The sequence below is a fragment of the Mobula hypostoma genome, chromosome 29, assembly GCF_963921235.1.
Source record: "Mobula hypostoma chromosome 29, sMobHyp1.1, whole genome shotgun sequence".
Lineage (NCBI taxonomy): Eukaryota > Metazoa > Chordata > Chondrichthyes > Myliobatiformes > Myliobatidae > Mobula > Mobula hypostoma.
In genome coordinates, this window is record NC_086125.1 from 23,002,969 (window position 1) to 23,021,352 (window position 18,384).

The following is an 18,384-nucleotide window of genomic DNA, read 5'->3' on the forward strand; positions in this document are numbered from 1 at the left end:
ACAATAGTCATAGTCATAGTCATACTTTATTGATCCCGGGGGAAATTGGCTTTCGTTACAGTTGTACTATAAATAATAAATAGTAATAAAACCATAAATAGTTAAATAGTAATATGTAAATTATGCCAGGAAATAAGTCCAGGACCAGCCTATTGGCTCAGGGTGTCTGACCCTCCAAGGGAGGAGTTGTAAAGTTTGATGGCCACAGTCAGGAATGACTTCCTATGACGCTCTGTGTTGCATCTCGGTGGAATGAGTCTCTGGCTGAATGTACTCCTGTGCCCAACCAGTATGTTATGTAGTGGATGGGAGGCATTGTCCAAGATGGCATGCAACTTGGGCAGCATCCTCTTTTCAGACACCACCGTCAGAGAGTGCAGTTCCATCCCCACAACATCACTGGCCTTACGAATGAGTTTGTTGATTCTGTTGATGTCTGCTACGCTCAGCCTGCTGCCCCAGCACACAACAGCAAACATGATAGCACTGGCCACCACAGACTCGTAGAACATCCTCAGCATCGTCTGGCAGATTTTAAAGGACCTCAGTCTCCTTAGGAAATAGAGACGGCTCTGACCCATCTTGTAGACAGCCTCAGTGTTCTTTGACCAGTCCAGTTTATTGTCAATTCGTATCCCTAACAATAGCGTTCTGGAAGATTAAAAAGCTAGCAGGAACGAGCTTAAGAATGAAATTAGGAGAGCCAGAAGGAGCCATGAGAAGGCCTTGGCAGACAGGATTAAGGAAAACCCCAAGGCATTCTACAAGTATGTGAAGAGCACAAGGATAAGATGTGAGAGAATAGGACCAATCAAGTGTGACAGTGGAAAAGTGTGTAGGAACCGGAGGAGATAGCAGAGGTACTCAATGAATACTTTGCTTCAGTATTCACTATGGAAAAGGATCTTGGCGATTGCAGGGATGACTTACAGCGAACTGAAAAGCTTGAGCATATAGATATTAAGGAAGAGGATATGCTGGAGCTTTTGGAAAGCGTCAAGTTGGATAAGTCACTGGGACTTGACGAGAAGTACCCCAGGCTACTATGGGAGGCAAGGAAGGAGATTGCTGAGCCTCTGGCGATGATCTTATATCATCAATGGGGACAGGAGTGGTTCTGGAGGATTGGAGAGTTGTTCCATTATTCAAGAAAGGGAGTAGAGATAACCCAGGAAATGATAGACCAGTGAGTCTTAATTCAGTGGTGGGTAAGTTGATGGAGAAGGTCCTGAGAGGCAGGATTTATGAACATTTGGAGAGGCATAATATGATTAGGAATAGTCAGCATGGCTTTGTCAAAGACAGGTCATGCCTTATGAGCCTGATTGAATTTTTTGAGGATGTGACTAAACACATTGATGGAGGTAGAACAGTAGATGTAGTGTATATGGATTTCAGCAAGGCATTTGATAAGGTACCCCATGCAAGGCCAATGGTGTGCCTCAGGGATCTGTTCTGGGACCACTTCTCATTGTGATTTTTATAAATGACCTGGATGAGGAAGTGGAGGGATGGATTAGTAAATTTGCTGATGACACAAAGGTTGCATGCCTTGCATGTTGCATGCGAGACATGAACCCTCACAGCAGAGCTACAGAAGAAGATACAGGCATTGGAAATGAGATGCTATCGCAACATCTTGGGCATCTCATACTTGGACCACGTCACAAGCGAACAGGTGCGCAAGACCATCCAGCACCACATTGGCCCCCGTGAAGACCTTCTCACAAAGGTGAAGAAAAGAAAGCTGAGATGGTACGGCCACGTAACAAGATCCAGTGGCCTTGCAAAGACCGTTCCACAAGGAAGTATGGAGGGGAAAAGAAGGAGAGGCAGATATAGGAAAAGATGGATGGAGAACATTAAAGAATGGACAGGGAAAACATTTGCGGTGACGCAGGTTCTGGCACAGAACTGTGACAGATGGAACAGACTGGTGCAAAGATTGTCATGATGGCACCCCAATGACTCTACCAGGAGTTAAGGGCGCAAGCCTAGGCAAGACAAAGGTTGTGGGTGTTGTGGATAGTGTGGAGTGTTGTCAGAGGTTACAGTGGGACATTGATAGGATACAAAACTGGGCTGAGAAGTGTGCGTGGTTTCCTGTTTCCAAAGTTTTATGTACACTTGACAAATAATCAATAATCTTGAAACCTGAATCTCGAGGATAGAAATATGGTGACCTTGCTTCGACAAACCTGTGTGATGAGAAGCACCAATGTGGTAACTCACAAATTTCCCATGAAAGGATCTGGAACTCAAGCAATGAGCGCCTTTTTCTGGTGTAATTGAACCTTATAAACCTGTGAAGTCTATCACCACAGCAAAGGGCATCAAACAGATGAAAAACACCATCAACTGCAATGTTCATCTCCCTGATCTGGAAAGAATTTGTAATTCTTTCCCCATTACACAGTCTGGCAATTCCCACCCTCAGCACTTCAGAGCATTTTTACCAGAACAACTGCACCAATACAAGTAGTCAGCTCTTGAGCAAACTCTTCAGAGTGAAATGCAAATCAAGTCTGCAAAAAGTGCTGAGCAGATCAAGTTATGTCAGAGGTCATGAAGTGTGAAGAACTGCACACTGATAAAGTAGAACAAGCCAATTCTGAAGGAAACAGCAGAGCCAAGTTGCCTATACTCGTAGACTTCAGTATCAAAACGCTGATGAAAGCAGCTACACTGAAGAGTGCTCACCCTTCACACTTCCTGTTCTCTGACGCAACTTGATCTGCTAAGCACTTACTGCAGACTTGATTTGTATTTGCCAAAAATGCTCTCATTGCATTACTTCCAGGCTCAGGGGAATTTGAGAGTTATACGTTAGTGGTTCTCATCACGCAGAATAGACTTAACAAGCTCACCATATTTCCATTCCCAAGATTCAGGTTTCAAGATTCTCGATGGTAGATAAAACCGAGAGTGAAATGTGTCATTTGTGCTAACAAGCAGCGTACATGAGGTTGTGTTAGGGGCAGACCACGAGTGTCAACACACATTCCAGTGCCAACATAGCAGGCCCACAATGCTCAGAAGAACAACACAGAACACAAAAAGTAACAAAGCAAGAACAGCAAAAGCAAGCCCAGTTCCTCCCTCCCACCAACACACATACACAGTCCTTTAATCGCAGGCAGACATTGAGCGGACCAGGCTTGGGACTGCAGACACCAGGTTTCTTCCTCCCCCAGTCAATGGGCCTTGACTTCTGGACTTCAGATTGGACCATCAGACCTCAATCATCAGCATCGATTCCAGGGCACACCGATCACCAAACACCAGGCCTTGACCACCGAACACCTATCGTGAATCCAGGGGCTCATTCCAGGAGGATATTACAGATGACCTTTTGAGACAACTTGTTCATTTTAGTGAGAAATGTCCCAATGACAAATCATTTCCTAAATTGCAGCTGCTGTGCTGGAATTTGAATTGTGATTGGACCTGGGGTGCTGGGCCCGTGGAGGAGCATCTGTAGTAGTTGCAGCACTGTGCCTCCCTGATGCTAGATCCAGGGAAATCCATGCAGGAATTGGTGTTGACTTCAGAAGGAGTAGCGGGCCGCACGACCCAATTTACATCGGTGGTGCGCAAGTGGAACAGATCAAAAGCTTTAAGTTCCTCAGGGTCAATATCACAAATGACCTGACTTGGTCCAACCAAGCAGAGTTCACTGCCAAGAAGGCCCACCAGCGCCTTTACTTCCTGAGAAAACTAAAGAAATTTGGCCTGTCCCCTAAAACCCCCACTAATTTTTATAGATGCACGGTAGAAAGCATTCTTCTAGGGTGCATCACAACCTGGTATGGAAGTCATCCTGTCCAAGACTGGTAGAAGCTGCAGAAGATCATGAACACAGCGCAGCACATCACACAAACCAATCTTCCATCCGTGGACTCACTTTACACCGCACGCTGTCGGAGCAGTGCTGCCAGGATAATCAAGGACTCGACCCACCCAGCCATCACACTTTTCGTCCCTCTTCCCTCCGGGAGAAGGCTCAGGGGCTTGAAGACTCGTACAGCCAGATTTGGGAACAGCTTCTTTCCAACTGTGATAAGACTGCTGAACGGATCCTGACCTGGATCTGGGCCGTGCCCTCCAAACATCCAGACCTGCCTCTCGGCTTTTTTTGCACTACCTTACTTTCCATTTTTCTATTTTCTATTTATGAGTTATAATTTAAATATTTAATATTTACTATTTTTCACTATTTTTAATATTTAATATTTGTAATCTAGGGAGCAGGAAGCGCAGAATCAAATATCGCTGTGATGATTGTATGTTCTAGTATGAATTGTTTGGTGACAATAAAGTATAAAGTATAAGAAAATGGTTAATAATGTGTGATGTAGGGTACGTGGAACAAAGATATGAGGGAAGCTCCTGTGGGACTCCATACACCATTCACTTTCCAGTCAAGATCTGTCCTTGTAATTTTCATCATCTTCACTCAGAGGGTGGAGTGAGAGTGGAACGAGCTGCCAGTGGAAGTATTGGAAGCGGGTTCAATTTCAACATTTAACAGTAATTTGAATAAGTACATAGATGGGGGGGGTGGGGTATGGAGGGCTATGTTCTGGGTGCAGGTCAATGGAGCTAGTCAGAATAACAGTTCAGCACAGACTCGATGGGCAGCAAGGCCTGTTTCTGACCTGTAGTCCTCTATGACACTATGACTACATTTGTGTTGGTAATATTTGTACCTCTGTTCCTCTCTACAACAGATGTGGATGAATGCCAGGATAAAAATGCGTGCGGAGTGAACACGACCTGTCGCAACTCCTTTGGGTCTTTTTACTGCGTCTGCAAAGCGGGATATCACCAGAAACAGGGAGACACTCAGCTGGCCTGTACAGGTGAAAATAGAGTGATTACTGAGAGCTGAGAATCAAAACAAACAATGCTGGAAACAGTACACAAGTCATGGAGAACCCATGCAAGAAAAAAAGAATTTGTGTTTCAAAGACCGGCTCGTACGGAGTTCTATCATAGAAACTCCAGCTATTCCTGCAGTATTAATACTTATACTGCCTTTAAGTAATGCCACATAAGGGAGTACAGATGATACTGCAGCGCCAGAATCGATCAGGACTTGTAGTCTTCTTGTATAACATGGGGTCCTCTCGGGGGTTTCTTGAAAGCCTGTATCATCCGCCCTTTGTTGTTGGTTAAAGGGGTTAAGATTAAAGTGTTCACGCATGGTAAAGGAAGCTTCTCTTGTCTTTATCAGGGTCTCTTCCCTTTTTGCACGCTGCCTGGATACATCCCGACTCTTGTTCCTGTGCTTTGGCCCTTCTCTCAAATCCCCTCCTCTTCTTCGCTGCACATTCTTCGATGATATGATCAATTGTTAATACAGAGAAGACAGTCCCCACGATTCTGCCGACTCCCAGTCCTCAAGCCCTTTGCTCCACTAGAGGGCCATTGTTCATCTCCCCACAACCCACCCCAAACTCCATGACTCCGTCCGATCCCCGGCACCTTTGGTGTCCAAAGGACTACAAAGTTCAGCCTTGAATTTACATAGCATTTTGGGAAGCCACGGCTCACTGAATTCCAAAGGTCTGCAGCCCTCTGATGAGGAATTCCTCATGACCCCAGAGCCCCAATCCAGAGACTGATCTCAGACACGGGCAGCTCACCCCAGATGCTCATACCACTGGCTCCAGTCCTCAGGTCAGTCGCAGGAGGAACAAGTTAGACTGGTCCCTGTGAGTGGTGGGAAGGTGATGAGTGAGCAGAGAATGGGATTGTGGAGATGGGGGAGTGTGGACAAGATTATTTAACGTATAAAGAAGATAATTAAATTCAGCAGCTTGTCACTTGGTGCTGAATGATCTCACCCCAGCCCATTGAAACAACTTTAAATCAAACATGGGTCCTGATGTCTCACACAGAAAATGTTGGAGGAACTCATCGGTCAGGGAGCATCTAATAAGAAAAATAAACAGTTGTCATTTTGGGCTGAGACCCTTCATCGGGACCGGAGAGGAAGTGTGAAGAAGCCAGAATAAGAAGATGGGAAAGGGAAGGGGACAAGCTGATGGGTGATTGGTAAAGGCAGGTGAGGGAGAATGTAGGTGGGACGGGGAGGGGTATGAAGTAAGAAGCTGGGGGGTGAGAGGTGGAGAGAGTAAATCGGGACGAAGAAGAGGAAAGCTTATAGGAGAGAAGAGTGAACTGAGGGAGAAAGGGGAGGAGGAGGGACACCAGAGGGAGATGATAGGTTGCTGAGGAGAACAGAAGGGATAAGAAGAGAGCCAGAGTGGGGAACGGAAAAAGAGAGAAGGGGGAGGCTGAGAAATTACTGGAAGTTTGAGAATTTAATCTTTATGCTGTCAGGTTGGAGGCTAACCAGACAGAATATGAGGTGTTGCTCCTCCAACCTGAGAGGGCGGATCACTTCGACATTTAACTGGTTTCACGGCTGTGGAGATGTTGACAAATTGTCCCTCCCAAACCAACAATGAGGCCCATACTAACATTTCCTCGTTAGTGTGGCTTGTGCCAACATTACAAGTACAATGCCAGCTAGGGGTATCAATTCCTTTGGGTGCCAGTGGGCGTGGGCTTGGGCGAGTCATTCACAGTTTTTTTCTTGGGACCAGGAAGATGTGGCGCCAAGTCACAGTACGGTGTGTCTGGGTCTGATGCTGCTCATTGTGGGAGTACATCAGCTTGGAGTTACAGAGATCAGCGCTTCGCTCCCTGATTGGTGAACACCAGGAAGGCAGTGGTAGAGTTGCCAGGTGGATGCACAGATCTCTAAAATGCCATTTTCATTCCAGTTGATCCACTTTCCTGTCCTGACTCTGAGAAGCAGAACTCTACGCTGTCGCAGTGCAACCTGGATTATTCAGCAAACTCCCAGCAGGTATGAGAACTCACTCCGTTTCTTCAAGATTCAAACTTAACTTCCATTAACCCCAGACGTGGATCTATAGGAATGTTTTCCTCACTAGATGTATCACTCTCCCTGTTTCTGTCCATCACCCTTTTCTACATATGCCTCTTTTCCTCACCCATCAGATTAAACACTGTTCCTCAGTCTTTGTGAGAACTTTCTGTGTAATTCCAGTTTGCTACTTTTACATTTGACCAGCGACCACATGTTTAAATTCACTCTCTTGATATGGGTGTTGGTGCCACGGCAAATGTTTGTTGCCCATCCCAATTTACACTAATCCAACACTCATTCCTTTTCATTCCATCTGCTTTCCCTTAAATTCAACCCCTCGCCGAGGGCAATTCGCAGCAGGCAATTAACCGACTGACCTGCACTTCTTTGGGATATGGGAGGTAAACGGAGTACTCTACTGATTAGTGAAGCCACACCAGAGACCCAGGTTCCACCCTGACATTGGGTGGAGTTTGCATCTTCTCCCTGTGTTTGTGTGAGTTTCTTCCACTTGTTCCAGTTTCCTCCCACATCCCAAACATGTTGAGTTCTGCTGCATAGTTGGCCACTGTAAAATGTCCCCGGTGTTGTGAATGAAAGCTACTGTTTGAGGGCAGTGGTTGGGAATATGGAGTGGATAAGAAACGGGATGAATGCAAGATTAGTGTAAATAGGTGGTTGATGGGGGCATGGATTCAATGGGCCTCCGGGTCCAACATATAATTCTCCGTAATTTCTGCCACCTCCAGCGGGATCCCACCACTAAGCACATCCTTCCCTCCTCTCCTCTCTCTGCTTTCCGCAGAGATCGCTCCCTACGTGACTCCCTTGTCCATTCTCGCCCCGCCCCCCCCATCCCTTCCCACAGATCTCCCTTCCGGCAATTATCCTTGCAAGCGGAACAAGTGCTACACATGCCCTTACACTTCCTCCCTTACCACCATTCAGGGCCCCAGACAGTCCTTCCAGGTGAGGCGAAGCTTCACCTGTGAGTCGGCTGGGGTGATACACTGCGTCCGGTGCTCCCGATGCAGCTTTCTATATATTGGCGAGACCCGATGCAGGCTGGGAGACCGTTTCGCTGAACACCTACCCTCTGTCTGCCAGAGAAAGCAGGATATCCCAGTGGCCACACATTTTAATTCCATGTCCTATTCCCATTCCGATATGTCTATCCACGGCCTCCTCTACTGTAAAGATGAAGCCACACTCAGGTTGAAGGAACATCTTATATTCCGTCTGGGAAGCCTCCAACCTGATGGCATGAACATTGACTTCTCAAACTTCCGTTAATGCCCCACCCTCCCTTCGTACCCCATCCGTTATTTATTTATTTATTTATTTATTATTATTATTAATTTTTTTCTCTCTCTCTTTTTTGTGCCTCTCACTATACTCCTTACCCATCCTCTGGGCTTCCCCCCCTTCCCCTTTTCTTTCTCTCTACACCTCCTGCCCCATGATTCTTTCATATCCCTTTTGCCAATCAACTGTCCAGCTCTTGGCTCCATCCCTCCCCCTCCTGTCTTCTCCTATCATTTTGGATCTCCCCCTCCCCCTCCCACTTTCAAATCTGTTACCAGCTCTTCTTTCAGTTAGTCCTGACGAAGGGTCTCGGCCTGAAACGTTGACTGTACCTCTTCCTATGGATGCTGGCTGGCCTGCTGCGTTCACCAGCAACTTTTATGTGTGTTGCTTGAAATTCCAGTGTCTGCAGACTTCCTCGTGTTTGAGTTTTAGGGGCTTCATTTTCAGACATTATTTTTTTCAGATTGCTTGTTACTCTTGATTATTTCTCTGTTTGGTTGTTGCATTATATTTAACTGTTGTCTTGTTCCTCTGCCCAGTTAAACTCTGCAGAAGACGTGCTGAATTTAGCTGATTGCTACCGTGATAAAATCTGTCAGAATTTCAGTAGGAAAAACGATACCAAGGTAAGGAACTAAAAGCCCAACAATTTTATCCTGGGGTAAGAATGGTGTGTTCCTGAGGTGGAGAGAGTAAAGAGGATATTTAGAAGGATATAGTCAGGAGGATTTTGATGAGGAATGATTGATAAAGTTGGCTTTCTTGGAGCAGAGAGCACTGAAGATATATAAAGGTCTGTTCACCTCTCCAGAAACATCAGTAACAATGGACAAGAAGTATTTGGAAGAAAGTTGGGAAGGAAATTGAACAGGCACTTTCCTCAGCCAGAGGATCTTGAATACATTGTCAGAAAGAGAGGCAAAGATACTGTATCTAAAAAGTACACTACCTGGGGGAGGGGGGGATATTTTCTGCCAGAACTGGCAAGGTGATTTGTTGTTTTCACATTACAATCTATAAGAAGACGTTGGGCAAACTTGGGTCATTTTCTCTGGAGCATCAGAGGCAGAGATAGAGTGAACAGTCAGAATCTTCCTCTCAGGGTAGAAATGTCAAATACTGTAGGACATACATTCAAGGTGAGAGTGGGGAAGTTTAAAACAGATGTGTGGGACAGGTTTTCACACAGAGTGTTGGATGTCAGGAACAGGCTGCCAGATGTAATGGTGGGAATAGTGGTGTTTTTGCACTATTCAATAAACACATGAAGTTTCAGGGAATGGAGGGATATAGATCATGTGGATACCAAAGAGACTTCGTTTTAATTTGGCATCATGTTCAGCACAGATATTGTGGGCTGAATGGCCTGTTCCTGTGCTGTACTGTGCTATGATCTGTGTATTATGGAAAACAGAGCTAGAGAGGAGCAGATGTGAAGGGAGGGAGTGTGGGGTGTGGACGGGGTAGGGAGAGCAGAGGAAGATCCAGAACAAGAGGGCAGAGTCTGAAAGTTAGAGCCATGTCTTTCAGCAGTGAAATTTGAAAAGACTTGTATACTCAGATGGTGGTGGAAACTCAGAACACTCCTCAGTGACCCATCAATGCTGGGTCAAAGATTGATTCTAAACCCAAGATGTTTACTGAAGGTCGTAACGGGATGGGGGAATTGTCACCAGATGGAGTTAGATCACATGGGTGTTACAGAATGGCGGTATGTCCTTATAGCACCTTTCTCTCAGAATCATAGGATATTCACAACACAACAGGAGGCCATTCTGCCCATTGTATCTGTGCGATTCAACCCCATCCCATCTCAGTGTTGGCATCGTGCTTTCTAAATGTGGTGAGGGTTTCTTCATCCGCCAATCTGATGTGCCTTGTATTTCTGCCACGCTGTAATATGGGCAGTTGAACAGATGTACTGGAGATACAGGTGTCCTAAGTAGACATTGAATCTGGGTAGAATGAGGTAACACTAGAAAATGCATTTGCATCCCAGAATCGCAGAAGCCCAGCTCCGATGAAAGGGCTTGACCAGATATGTTGACTCTCCATTTCCCTCCATAGATGCTGCCTGACAGCCACTGAGTTCCTCCAGCTTGTAGTGTGTGTTGCTGCAGAAGATGCACCAACATCCAGAGCAGCACAGGATTGGAAATGACAGCTTTACGGGACAATGTTCATTGATCTTGCCCACACAGTGTCTGCACTGGGATGGTTACCCGAGGATAACAGAAAAGGCAAAGGGAGTCATGAAGAGCTAGAGAAAGAGTAAGGGTTGGGAAAGTGGGAGCAGAGGAACAGAAGGCAATGGAGAAAGAAAGGAAGTCAAAGATGGAAAGCAAAGGGAGAGAAAAAGGGAGTGGAGTAGAAGGGGAGAAAAAAGGTGGAGAAAGATTCAACAATTAGTGCAGTAGGAATAAAAACAGGAAGGGATACAAATCCTTCCATAAAGAAGAGAACTTCTGAAAGGTAGGCTTTCAGTAGTCCCAGGGAAATCAATAGTCTTGGAAAGCTAATCGAATTGCCAATGTTCAAAGTAAATTTAAAATCAAAGTACATATATGTCACCATATACAACACTGAGGTTTATTTCCTTGCAGACATTCACTGGAAAATAAAAAAATACGATAGAATTTATTAAAAACTATAAATAACAAAGGGTGACCAATGTGCAAAAGAAAAGAAATTATGTAAATAATGAAAAATGTAATTAAATAACACTGAGTAGTAGAGTCCTTGAAAGAGAGTCTATTGGTTGTGGAGTCAGTTCAGTGTTGAGAATCACAGAATCACTGGCATGTCGTGAAATCTGTTGTTTTGAGTAGTAGTACAGTACAAGACATAACTAATTATTATAATAATTTGACAGTCCTCATTTTGAATGAGCTCTATTGGGTTTCTTTGTTTTGTGACTGCCTCTAAGGAAACTAATCTTAAGGTTGTATAATGTATATATATTTTGATATTAAATGTACTTTGAACTTTGAACTTTAAAATTATGATAAATAAATAGGGCAAGAGAGGAATATCGAAGTAGTGTTCATGAGTTCACAGACCATTCAGAAATCTGATGGTATTGAAAGAAGCTGTTCCTGAAATGTTGAGTGAGCATCTTTCAGCTTCTCTGCCTCCTTGATAGTAGTTATGAGAAGAGAGCATGTCCTGGTGGCGATGGTCATGAATGATGGATGCTGCATTCCTGAGGCACTACCTTTTGAAGATATCCTCAGTGGTGGGGAGGGTTGTACCATGATAAGTCTGGCGGAGTGTACAACCCTTTTCAGTCTCTTTCAGTCCTGTTATTTGAGCCTCCATTTAAGGCAGTACTGCAACTCGTTAGAATTCATTGAATAAATCTGCTGGAACCTTTGGTGACATACCAAATCTCTCAAACTTCAAATGAAGTACAGCTACTGATGTGCCTTTATTAATGTATTGGGCCCAGAATAGAATGTCTAAGATGTCGACACCCAGGAACATGAAGGTACTCACTCTTTCCATCACTACTCCCTACTAAAGTAGAACATGCTGGAAAAACTCAGCCAGTCTGGCAGTATCGGTGGAAAGAGAGACCAGTCAACATTTTGTGTCTGTCACCCTTCCACAGAACTGGGGGAACGGCAAATGGAGATTGCTGGACTCTGCATGTCAGCCAGCATCTGTGGAGAGGGAAACAGAATTAATGTTCTTGCTGAATGATCCTTCATTGAAAGACCATTATTTTCCATTTTTTTTTTACATCCAGCATCTGTAGTATTTTGCTTCTCAATTTATTAAGTGTTCCTTTTCATCTGTAAAAGCTTTTATAGATATGTAAAAAGGAAAAGACTGATAAAGACAAATGTAGGTCCCCTGCAAACAGAAACAGGTGAATTGATTATGGGGAGCAAGGACATGGCAGACCAATTGAATAATTACTTTGGTTCTGTCTTCACTAAGGAGGACATAAATAATCTTCCAGAAATAGTAAGGGACAGAGGGTCCAGTGAGATGGAGGAACTGAGCGAAATACATGTTAGTAGGGAAGTGGTGTTAGGTAAATTGAAGGGATTGAAGGCAGATAAATCCCCAGGGCCAGATGGTCTGCATCCCAGAGTGCTTAAGGAAGTGGCCCAAGAAATAGTGGATGCATTAGTGATAATTTTTCAAAACTCGTTAGATTCTGGACTAGTTCCTGAGGATTGGAGGGTGGCTAATGTAACCCCACTTTTTAAAAAAGGAGGGAGAGAGAAACCGGGGAATTATAGGCCGGTTAGCCTAACGTCGGTGGTGGGGAAACTGCTGGAGTCAGTTATCAAGGATGTGATAACAGCACATTTGGAAAGCGGTGAAATGATCGGACAAAGTCAGCATGGATTTGTGAAAGGAAAATCATGTCTGACGAATCTCATAGAATTTTTTGAGGATGTAACTAGTAGAGTGGATAGGGGAGAACCAGTGGATGTGGTATATTTGGATTTTCAAAAGGCTTTTGACAAGGTCCCACATAGGAGATTAGTGTGCAAACTTAAAGCACACGGTATTGGGGGTAAGGTATTGGTGTGGGTGGAGAATTGGTTAGCAGACAGGAAGCAAAGAGTGGGAATAAACGGGACCTTTTCAGAATGGCAGGCGGTGACTAGTGGGGTACCGCAAGGCTCAGTGCTGGGACCCCAGTTGTTTACAATATATATTAATGACTTGGATGAGGGAATTAAATGCAGCATCTCCAAGTTTGCGGATGACACGAAGCTGGGTGGCAGTGTTAGCAGTGAGGAGGATGCTAAGAGGATGCAGGGTGACTTGGATAGGTTGGGTGAGTGGGCAAACTCATGGCAGATGCAATTTAATGTGGATAAATGTGAAGTTATCCACTTTGGTGGCAAAAATAGGAAAACAGATTATTATCTGAATGGTGGCCGATTAGGAAAAGGGGAGGTGCAACGAGACCTGGGTGTCATTATACACCAGTCATTGAAAGTGGGCATGCAGGTACAGCAGGCGGTGAAAAAGGCGAACGGTATGCTGGCATTTATAGCGAGAGGATTCGAGTACAGGAGCAGGGAGGTACTACTGCAGTTGTACAAGGCCTTGGTGAGACCACACCTGGAGTATTGTGTGCAGTTTTGGTCCCCTAATCTGAGGAAAGACATCTTTGCCATAGAGGGAGTACAAAGAAGGTTCACCAGATTGATTCCTGGGATGGCAGGTCTTTCATATGAAGAAAGACTGGATGAACTGGGCTTGTACTCGTTGGAATTTAGAAGATTGAGGGGGGATCTGATTGAAACGTATAAGATCCTAAAGGGATTGGACAGGCTAGATGCAGGAAGATTGTTCCCGATGTTGGGGAGGTCTAGAACGAGGGGTCACAGTTTGAGGATAGAGGGGAAGCCTTTTAGGACCGAGGTTAGGAAAAACTTCTTCACACAGAGAGTGGTGAATCTGTGGAATTCTCTGCCACAGCAAACTGTTGAGGCCAGTTCATTAGCTATGTTTAAAAGGAAGTTAGATATGGCCCTTGTGGCTACAGGGGTCAGGGGGTATGGAGGGAAGGCTGGGTTCTGAGTTGGATGATCAGCCATGATCATAATAAATGGCGGTGCAGGCTCGAAGGGCCGAATGGCCTACTCCTGCACCTATTTTCTATGTTTCTATGTTTCTATCTATAGGATTTGACGACATTTGTAAACAATGTTCTTAATAGTTCGCGGCTGGATAGCATGGACACCACTCAAAGGCTAAAGGTGGCAACGGCCACAGTGGACCTCTTGGAGAACATGGCAATGGCCATTGCTCTGAAACAAAACACTTCAAAACCACAGACCATAGAAACAAGCTCCTTTGGTAAAGTATTGTACACTGGAAACATTGACTACTGGAGCAAAGGTCCTGTTTGCTAGTTATCAAGTTTGTGAAACTAGTTTCAGGTTAAGGGAAGGAAATGTGGAGATTATTTTCTCAATAATCATCTGGTTTTGAAAATAATTAACATGTTGGCTGTTAATAGAAATCTTTGTTTAATATGTCTAAAGTTTAAAATTCAACCAAGCGACTGGAAATATGGAAGAAAGGAAAATATTGGAAGTAGTTGACTGGTCAGACAGCGTCCATGGAAAGAGAAACAGTTAATGTTCATGTTGAAGAAGTTAACTGTTTCACATTCTAGTGTTTCTGCCTGACCTGCTGAACTTACCAACATTTTCTGTTTTTATTTCTGATTTCATGAGGTTGCTTTGGAAGGCTGTGCTGAAACATGCTGTGTCACTGATAGTCAGTTCTCATGTGTTGCACCTGTTATGACATCATCCCAGGAAGTCTGATAAAGAGATCACTGTCAGCCAGGTTTCCTGTTTCCCAGAACTCTGCAGAAATGATCGATGAAAGAGGCTGTTTCTTGCTTGTATGGTGCTGACTTTGCCAGCAACTAAGTGTAGTCCTATTCTCTCTGTTCTCACCCTCACTGCTGTCTGTTGAGCACAATGTCTAGGCTCCCATCCAGTGCAGAATTGAGGGGGTGCTGCACTGTCAGAGGTGCCTCATTTTGTATGGGACATTCTATGATTTGCTCTGTTGGTGGGAATACCAAGCACTATGTCATAGAAGACCAGGAGAATTATACCAAATGTTCCAGATAAGATTATCCCCAAACACTCATTCACATTATATAATGGGTTATTTTATCTCTTTGTGTCCTCACTGTCTGCAACACTCCAAGGTATTCACCAATACAGTACTATCGTACTGTGCAGAAGGCCATTCTATTGAACACATGCTAGGCCTCGACAAGGGCATTACAGTCCAGTCATCCTCGTGTTTCTCAATAGCCCTGTAATTATTTTCTCTCCAACATTGAATGTTTTTTCCCAATTGAAAGCTCATAATGAAACAGTTCCACTTCCTATCCATGCAGTGAGTTCTGTGACCACTCACTGTGTGGAAAGGGTTTCTCCCCTGGCAGCCCTCGTTCTACAATAGTCACTCTTAAAACTCTGGTTGTTGGTTCTCCACATTTCTTCAATGGAAGAACTTTCTCTTCAGACACTCTTCCCAAAACAATGTCATTCTTGAAGGTTTTTATCAAATTATCTCTCAACCTTCACTACTAAAGAAGAACAATGCCACATTCTCTGGTCTGTCAATGGATCTGATGTTCCTCATTGACTGCATCTTCCTGCTCTATCTTCTCTGCACTTCCTCTAAACATGGTAACCAAACACAAAGTAACTCAATCATCCTTTATAGAAGTTCCACCACTCTTCAAAAATAACATCTTGGAGGCCATTCTAAAGTTGAGAAAAAGACTGAAGTCATGAAAAGTCAGTGTAATTTCTGTGCTCACAATATGGAAGTGGGAGATCACTGCCTGTGTCACAGATAACAAGTGCTGATAAGATATTAGACCTGGGGATCTAACACACTTGAGTCAGAATTTATCATTTTACCTGCTTTTGATCAGTGCCACCAGACAGTGAAGAACATGCATGAGTATTTTCTCTCAGTTCTGTGGGAACTGAGACTCATTGTTTTCTTGCTACAATAAGCTAACTCAGCCCAAGAAAGCCCAATTGCAAATTATATCCATCAGGTGGGATTCTCAGAAAGCCCGATCAAGAATTTGCAGAGAAGTATTATTCACAGAGGTAGAGAGGTAGAGTAGAGAGAGAGAGAGAAAGAAAAAAAGTCCTTTTTGCCTCTGAATGCTTCACCTTACTTTACCTTTACTCATAGTTCTTAAGGTCATGGTGCCTGAAAGGAACAATGCGGGTGCAGACCAACTGGTGAAATTGGAAACTCAGAATAATTCCTTTGAGATTGACTGGAGAACCATTGCTGGAGGAAATAACACTGGTAAATTTTCTGTCTCTTTCCCATGCTTGCGTACAAGGTATAAGGATGAGTTTGGCCAGGGATTTACAGACTCATTTACAGGGGATGTTCTACCTTGCCCAAGTTGTTGGACTGAACTATTACTCCGTGGGATCAGTCTCTGTTCCCCTAAATCAAAATATGCTGCTGTGTTTGGCCTTATTGTGTAATCCTCAGTGAAGACAATTCTGCCTTGAGTAGAAATCAAATGTAATTCAGAATGAGCAGTGCTTGGCCACTGTTTTTAATCCATGTGTAATTCGACATTAAGATCCAATTTATGGTATCAAACTCTGTATTAGTCTGAGAGACCTTGGTATGTAGTTTACAGACAGACAGATATTTGCTAAATTTAGGATATCTGCTTATCTGATCATGTAGAGGGTCAGCAGAAGGTTCAAGCTCATTACAATGTACTGATGCTGCAAAACAACAAATTTCACAACATATGCCAGTGATATTAAACCTGATTCTGATTCTGGTTAGGAAGGCATCAATGTTTAAGAGGAGAAGGATGGAGGATGGGGCTGAGGGGGATAATAAATCAGCCATAATAGAATGGTGGAGCAAACCCGATGGGCTGAATGGCCTAATTCTGCAACTATGTCTGATGGTCTAATCTCCTTTCCCAGAAATGCACCATTTTCTGTGGATCTCCAGATTTTGAACCATCCACAAGACACAGGTCAGGAATGTGATAGACTCCCACTTACCTAGAAGAGAGTGTAGCTTAACCAACACAAATTAACTTAACACCATCCATGATAAGGCAGCCCACATGATGATCTCCTTGTCCATCCCCATCGAGAGCTGATTTTAATACTCAAAGACTTACAAAGCGCTACTGCAATGGGTGTGTTTTGTGTTGATCTGCCTTTATATCCAGTTGCTGGTGTGTTTCACTGATGTTTCTCCACATTCACCAAAGGCTGATCTATTATCTCCACAGAGTTTCAGGCCATTTCCTTTATTGTATTCAAAGACTTGGAATCCCAGCTGAACCAAGAAATTCGTCCATCTCAGAACCAAGGCGGCCGTCCATCTCAGAACAATGTCTCATTAAACTCCAAGGTGATAGCTGCCACCATCAGCAACAAAGCCGTCAGCTCTAATCTGAAGGAAAAGTTTAATTTGACTCTGAACCTCAACCAGGTTTGTAGATACAATCTGTGATGTTCCCCAATTGAAAATGAGCTTCCTACTAAAATGCAAAATGGGAGGTTGAACAGGTGCTGATCCTGGGTTTAGGTATAACATTTCCATGGAGACTGGGTTTGGGCCATTTCAGGTCAGTTTATGGTGGCCTTTCCAGTCACCATTACTCAGTGGGGCCTGATAGAGGAAGTGGAGATCCCTGATCTGAGAGAGACTGGGGATTGTTTAGAGACTGGTAGTGAGACACAGAGGAGGAGGAGTCCCTTGCTGTCATTTCTCAGATCATTGAGTAACTGGTTACAATGTACAACCACCATTTCACTGAAAGGAAAATACACATTACTGCAATTACTCATTCAGTCATCAAGTTTGCACAGTAGCAGAGTGGTTGACATAACACTGTACAGTGCCAGCAATAAGACAGGGGTTCAATTCCCGCCAGTGCCTGAAAGGAGTTTGTACTTTCTCTTCATGACCACATGGGTTTCATCAAAGACTCTGTTGGTCTTTGACACAAATGATGCATTTCACTGTAGGTTTCAATGGTTTTATGTTCATGAGGCAAATAAAGGCAATCTTTTCTAATTTTATGACCCTGCACTTCACAAATTTGATGGGATATTCTGGGAGTTCCATTTTCCATTTACCTTGTCTCTCCCTCCGCAAGTTGATGTCATGGGACAATGTAGATGGAGCTTCGCTCTGTTTCTATCCAGTGTCTCCTGTCCTGGGGCTGTTTGATGGAACAGTGTCATGGGATTGGTTAGAATGATATTTCATCTTTTGTGTTAAGTGCAATGTGACTTGTTTCCTACTAACAGGAGATAATTCTGTTTGCTGTGTCTATGGGATTAGGGCGTACCTAACAATTTCCACCTTTGTACTACTTTGGGACGTGTGAATATTTAACTTGTTATGAGAATGTTTTCAATAATTGTTGAAATAATTTATCCTTACCTGGAAACAGGAAAAGGAAGTCGGTGAAGAGCCAGAATGTGTCTATTGGAGTAATACCGAAGAGAAAAGTGTCTGGTTATCTGATGGTTGTGAACGGATCGATTCCAATCAGACCCATGTAACCTGCCAGTGTAACCACCTGACAAGCTTTGCTATTTTAATGGCTCCAGTTAAGATTGAGGTAAGAAATCATTCAATAGAAAAATCTG

General features: G+C 43.9%; 1 protein-coding gene across 4 annotated transcripts in view; it reads left to right on the forward strand.

Moving 5' to 3' along the window:
• LOC134339243 (adhesion G protein-coupled receptor E2-like) overlaps positions 1-18,384 on the forward strand; it is a 92,031-nt gene that overhangs the window by 58,443 nt on the left and 15,204 nt on the right. For all 4 annotated transcript variants that reach the window (XR_010016367.1, XM_063035587.1, XM_063035589.1 and 1 more), the window contains exons 9-15: positions 4,731-4,862; positions 6,795-6,880; positions 8,752-8,838; positions 13,867-14,041; positions 15,926-16,045; positions 17,013-17,215; positions 18,186-18,356. Coding sequence is in view for 3 of the 4 variants with exons in the window: in XM_063035587.1 (XP_062891657.1) it covers positions 4,731-4,862; positions 6,795-6,880; positions 8,752-8,838; positions 13,867-14,041; positions 15,926-16,045; positions 17,013-17,215; positions 18,186-18,356 (974 nt within the window). In the remaining variant the exon portion in view is untranslated. The remainder of the gene's footprint in view (positions 1-4,730; positions 4,863-6,794; positions 6,881-8,751; positions 8,839-13,866; positions 14,042-15,925; positions 16,046-17,012; positions 17,216-18,185; positions 18,357-18,384) is intronic.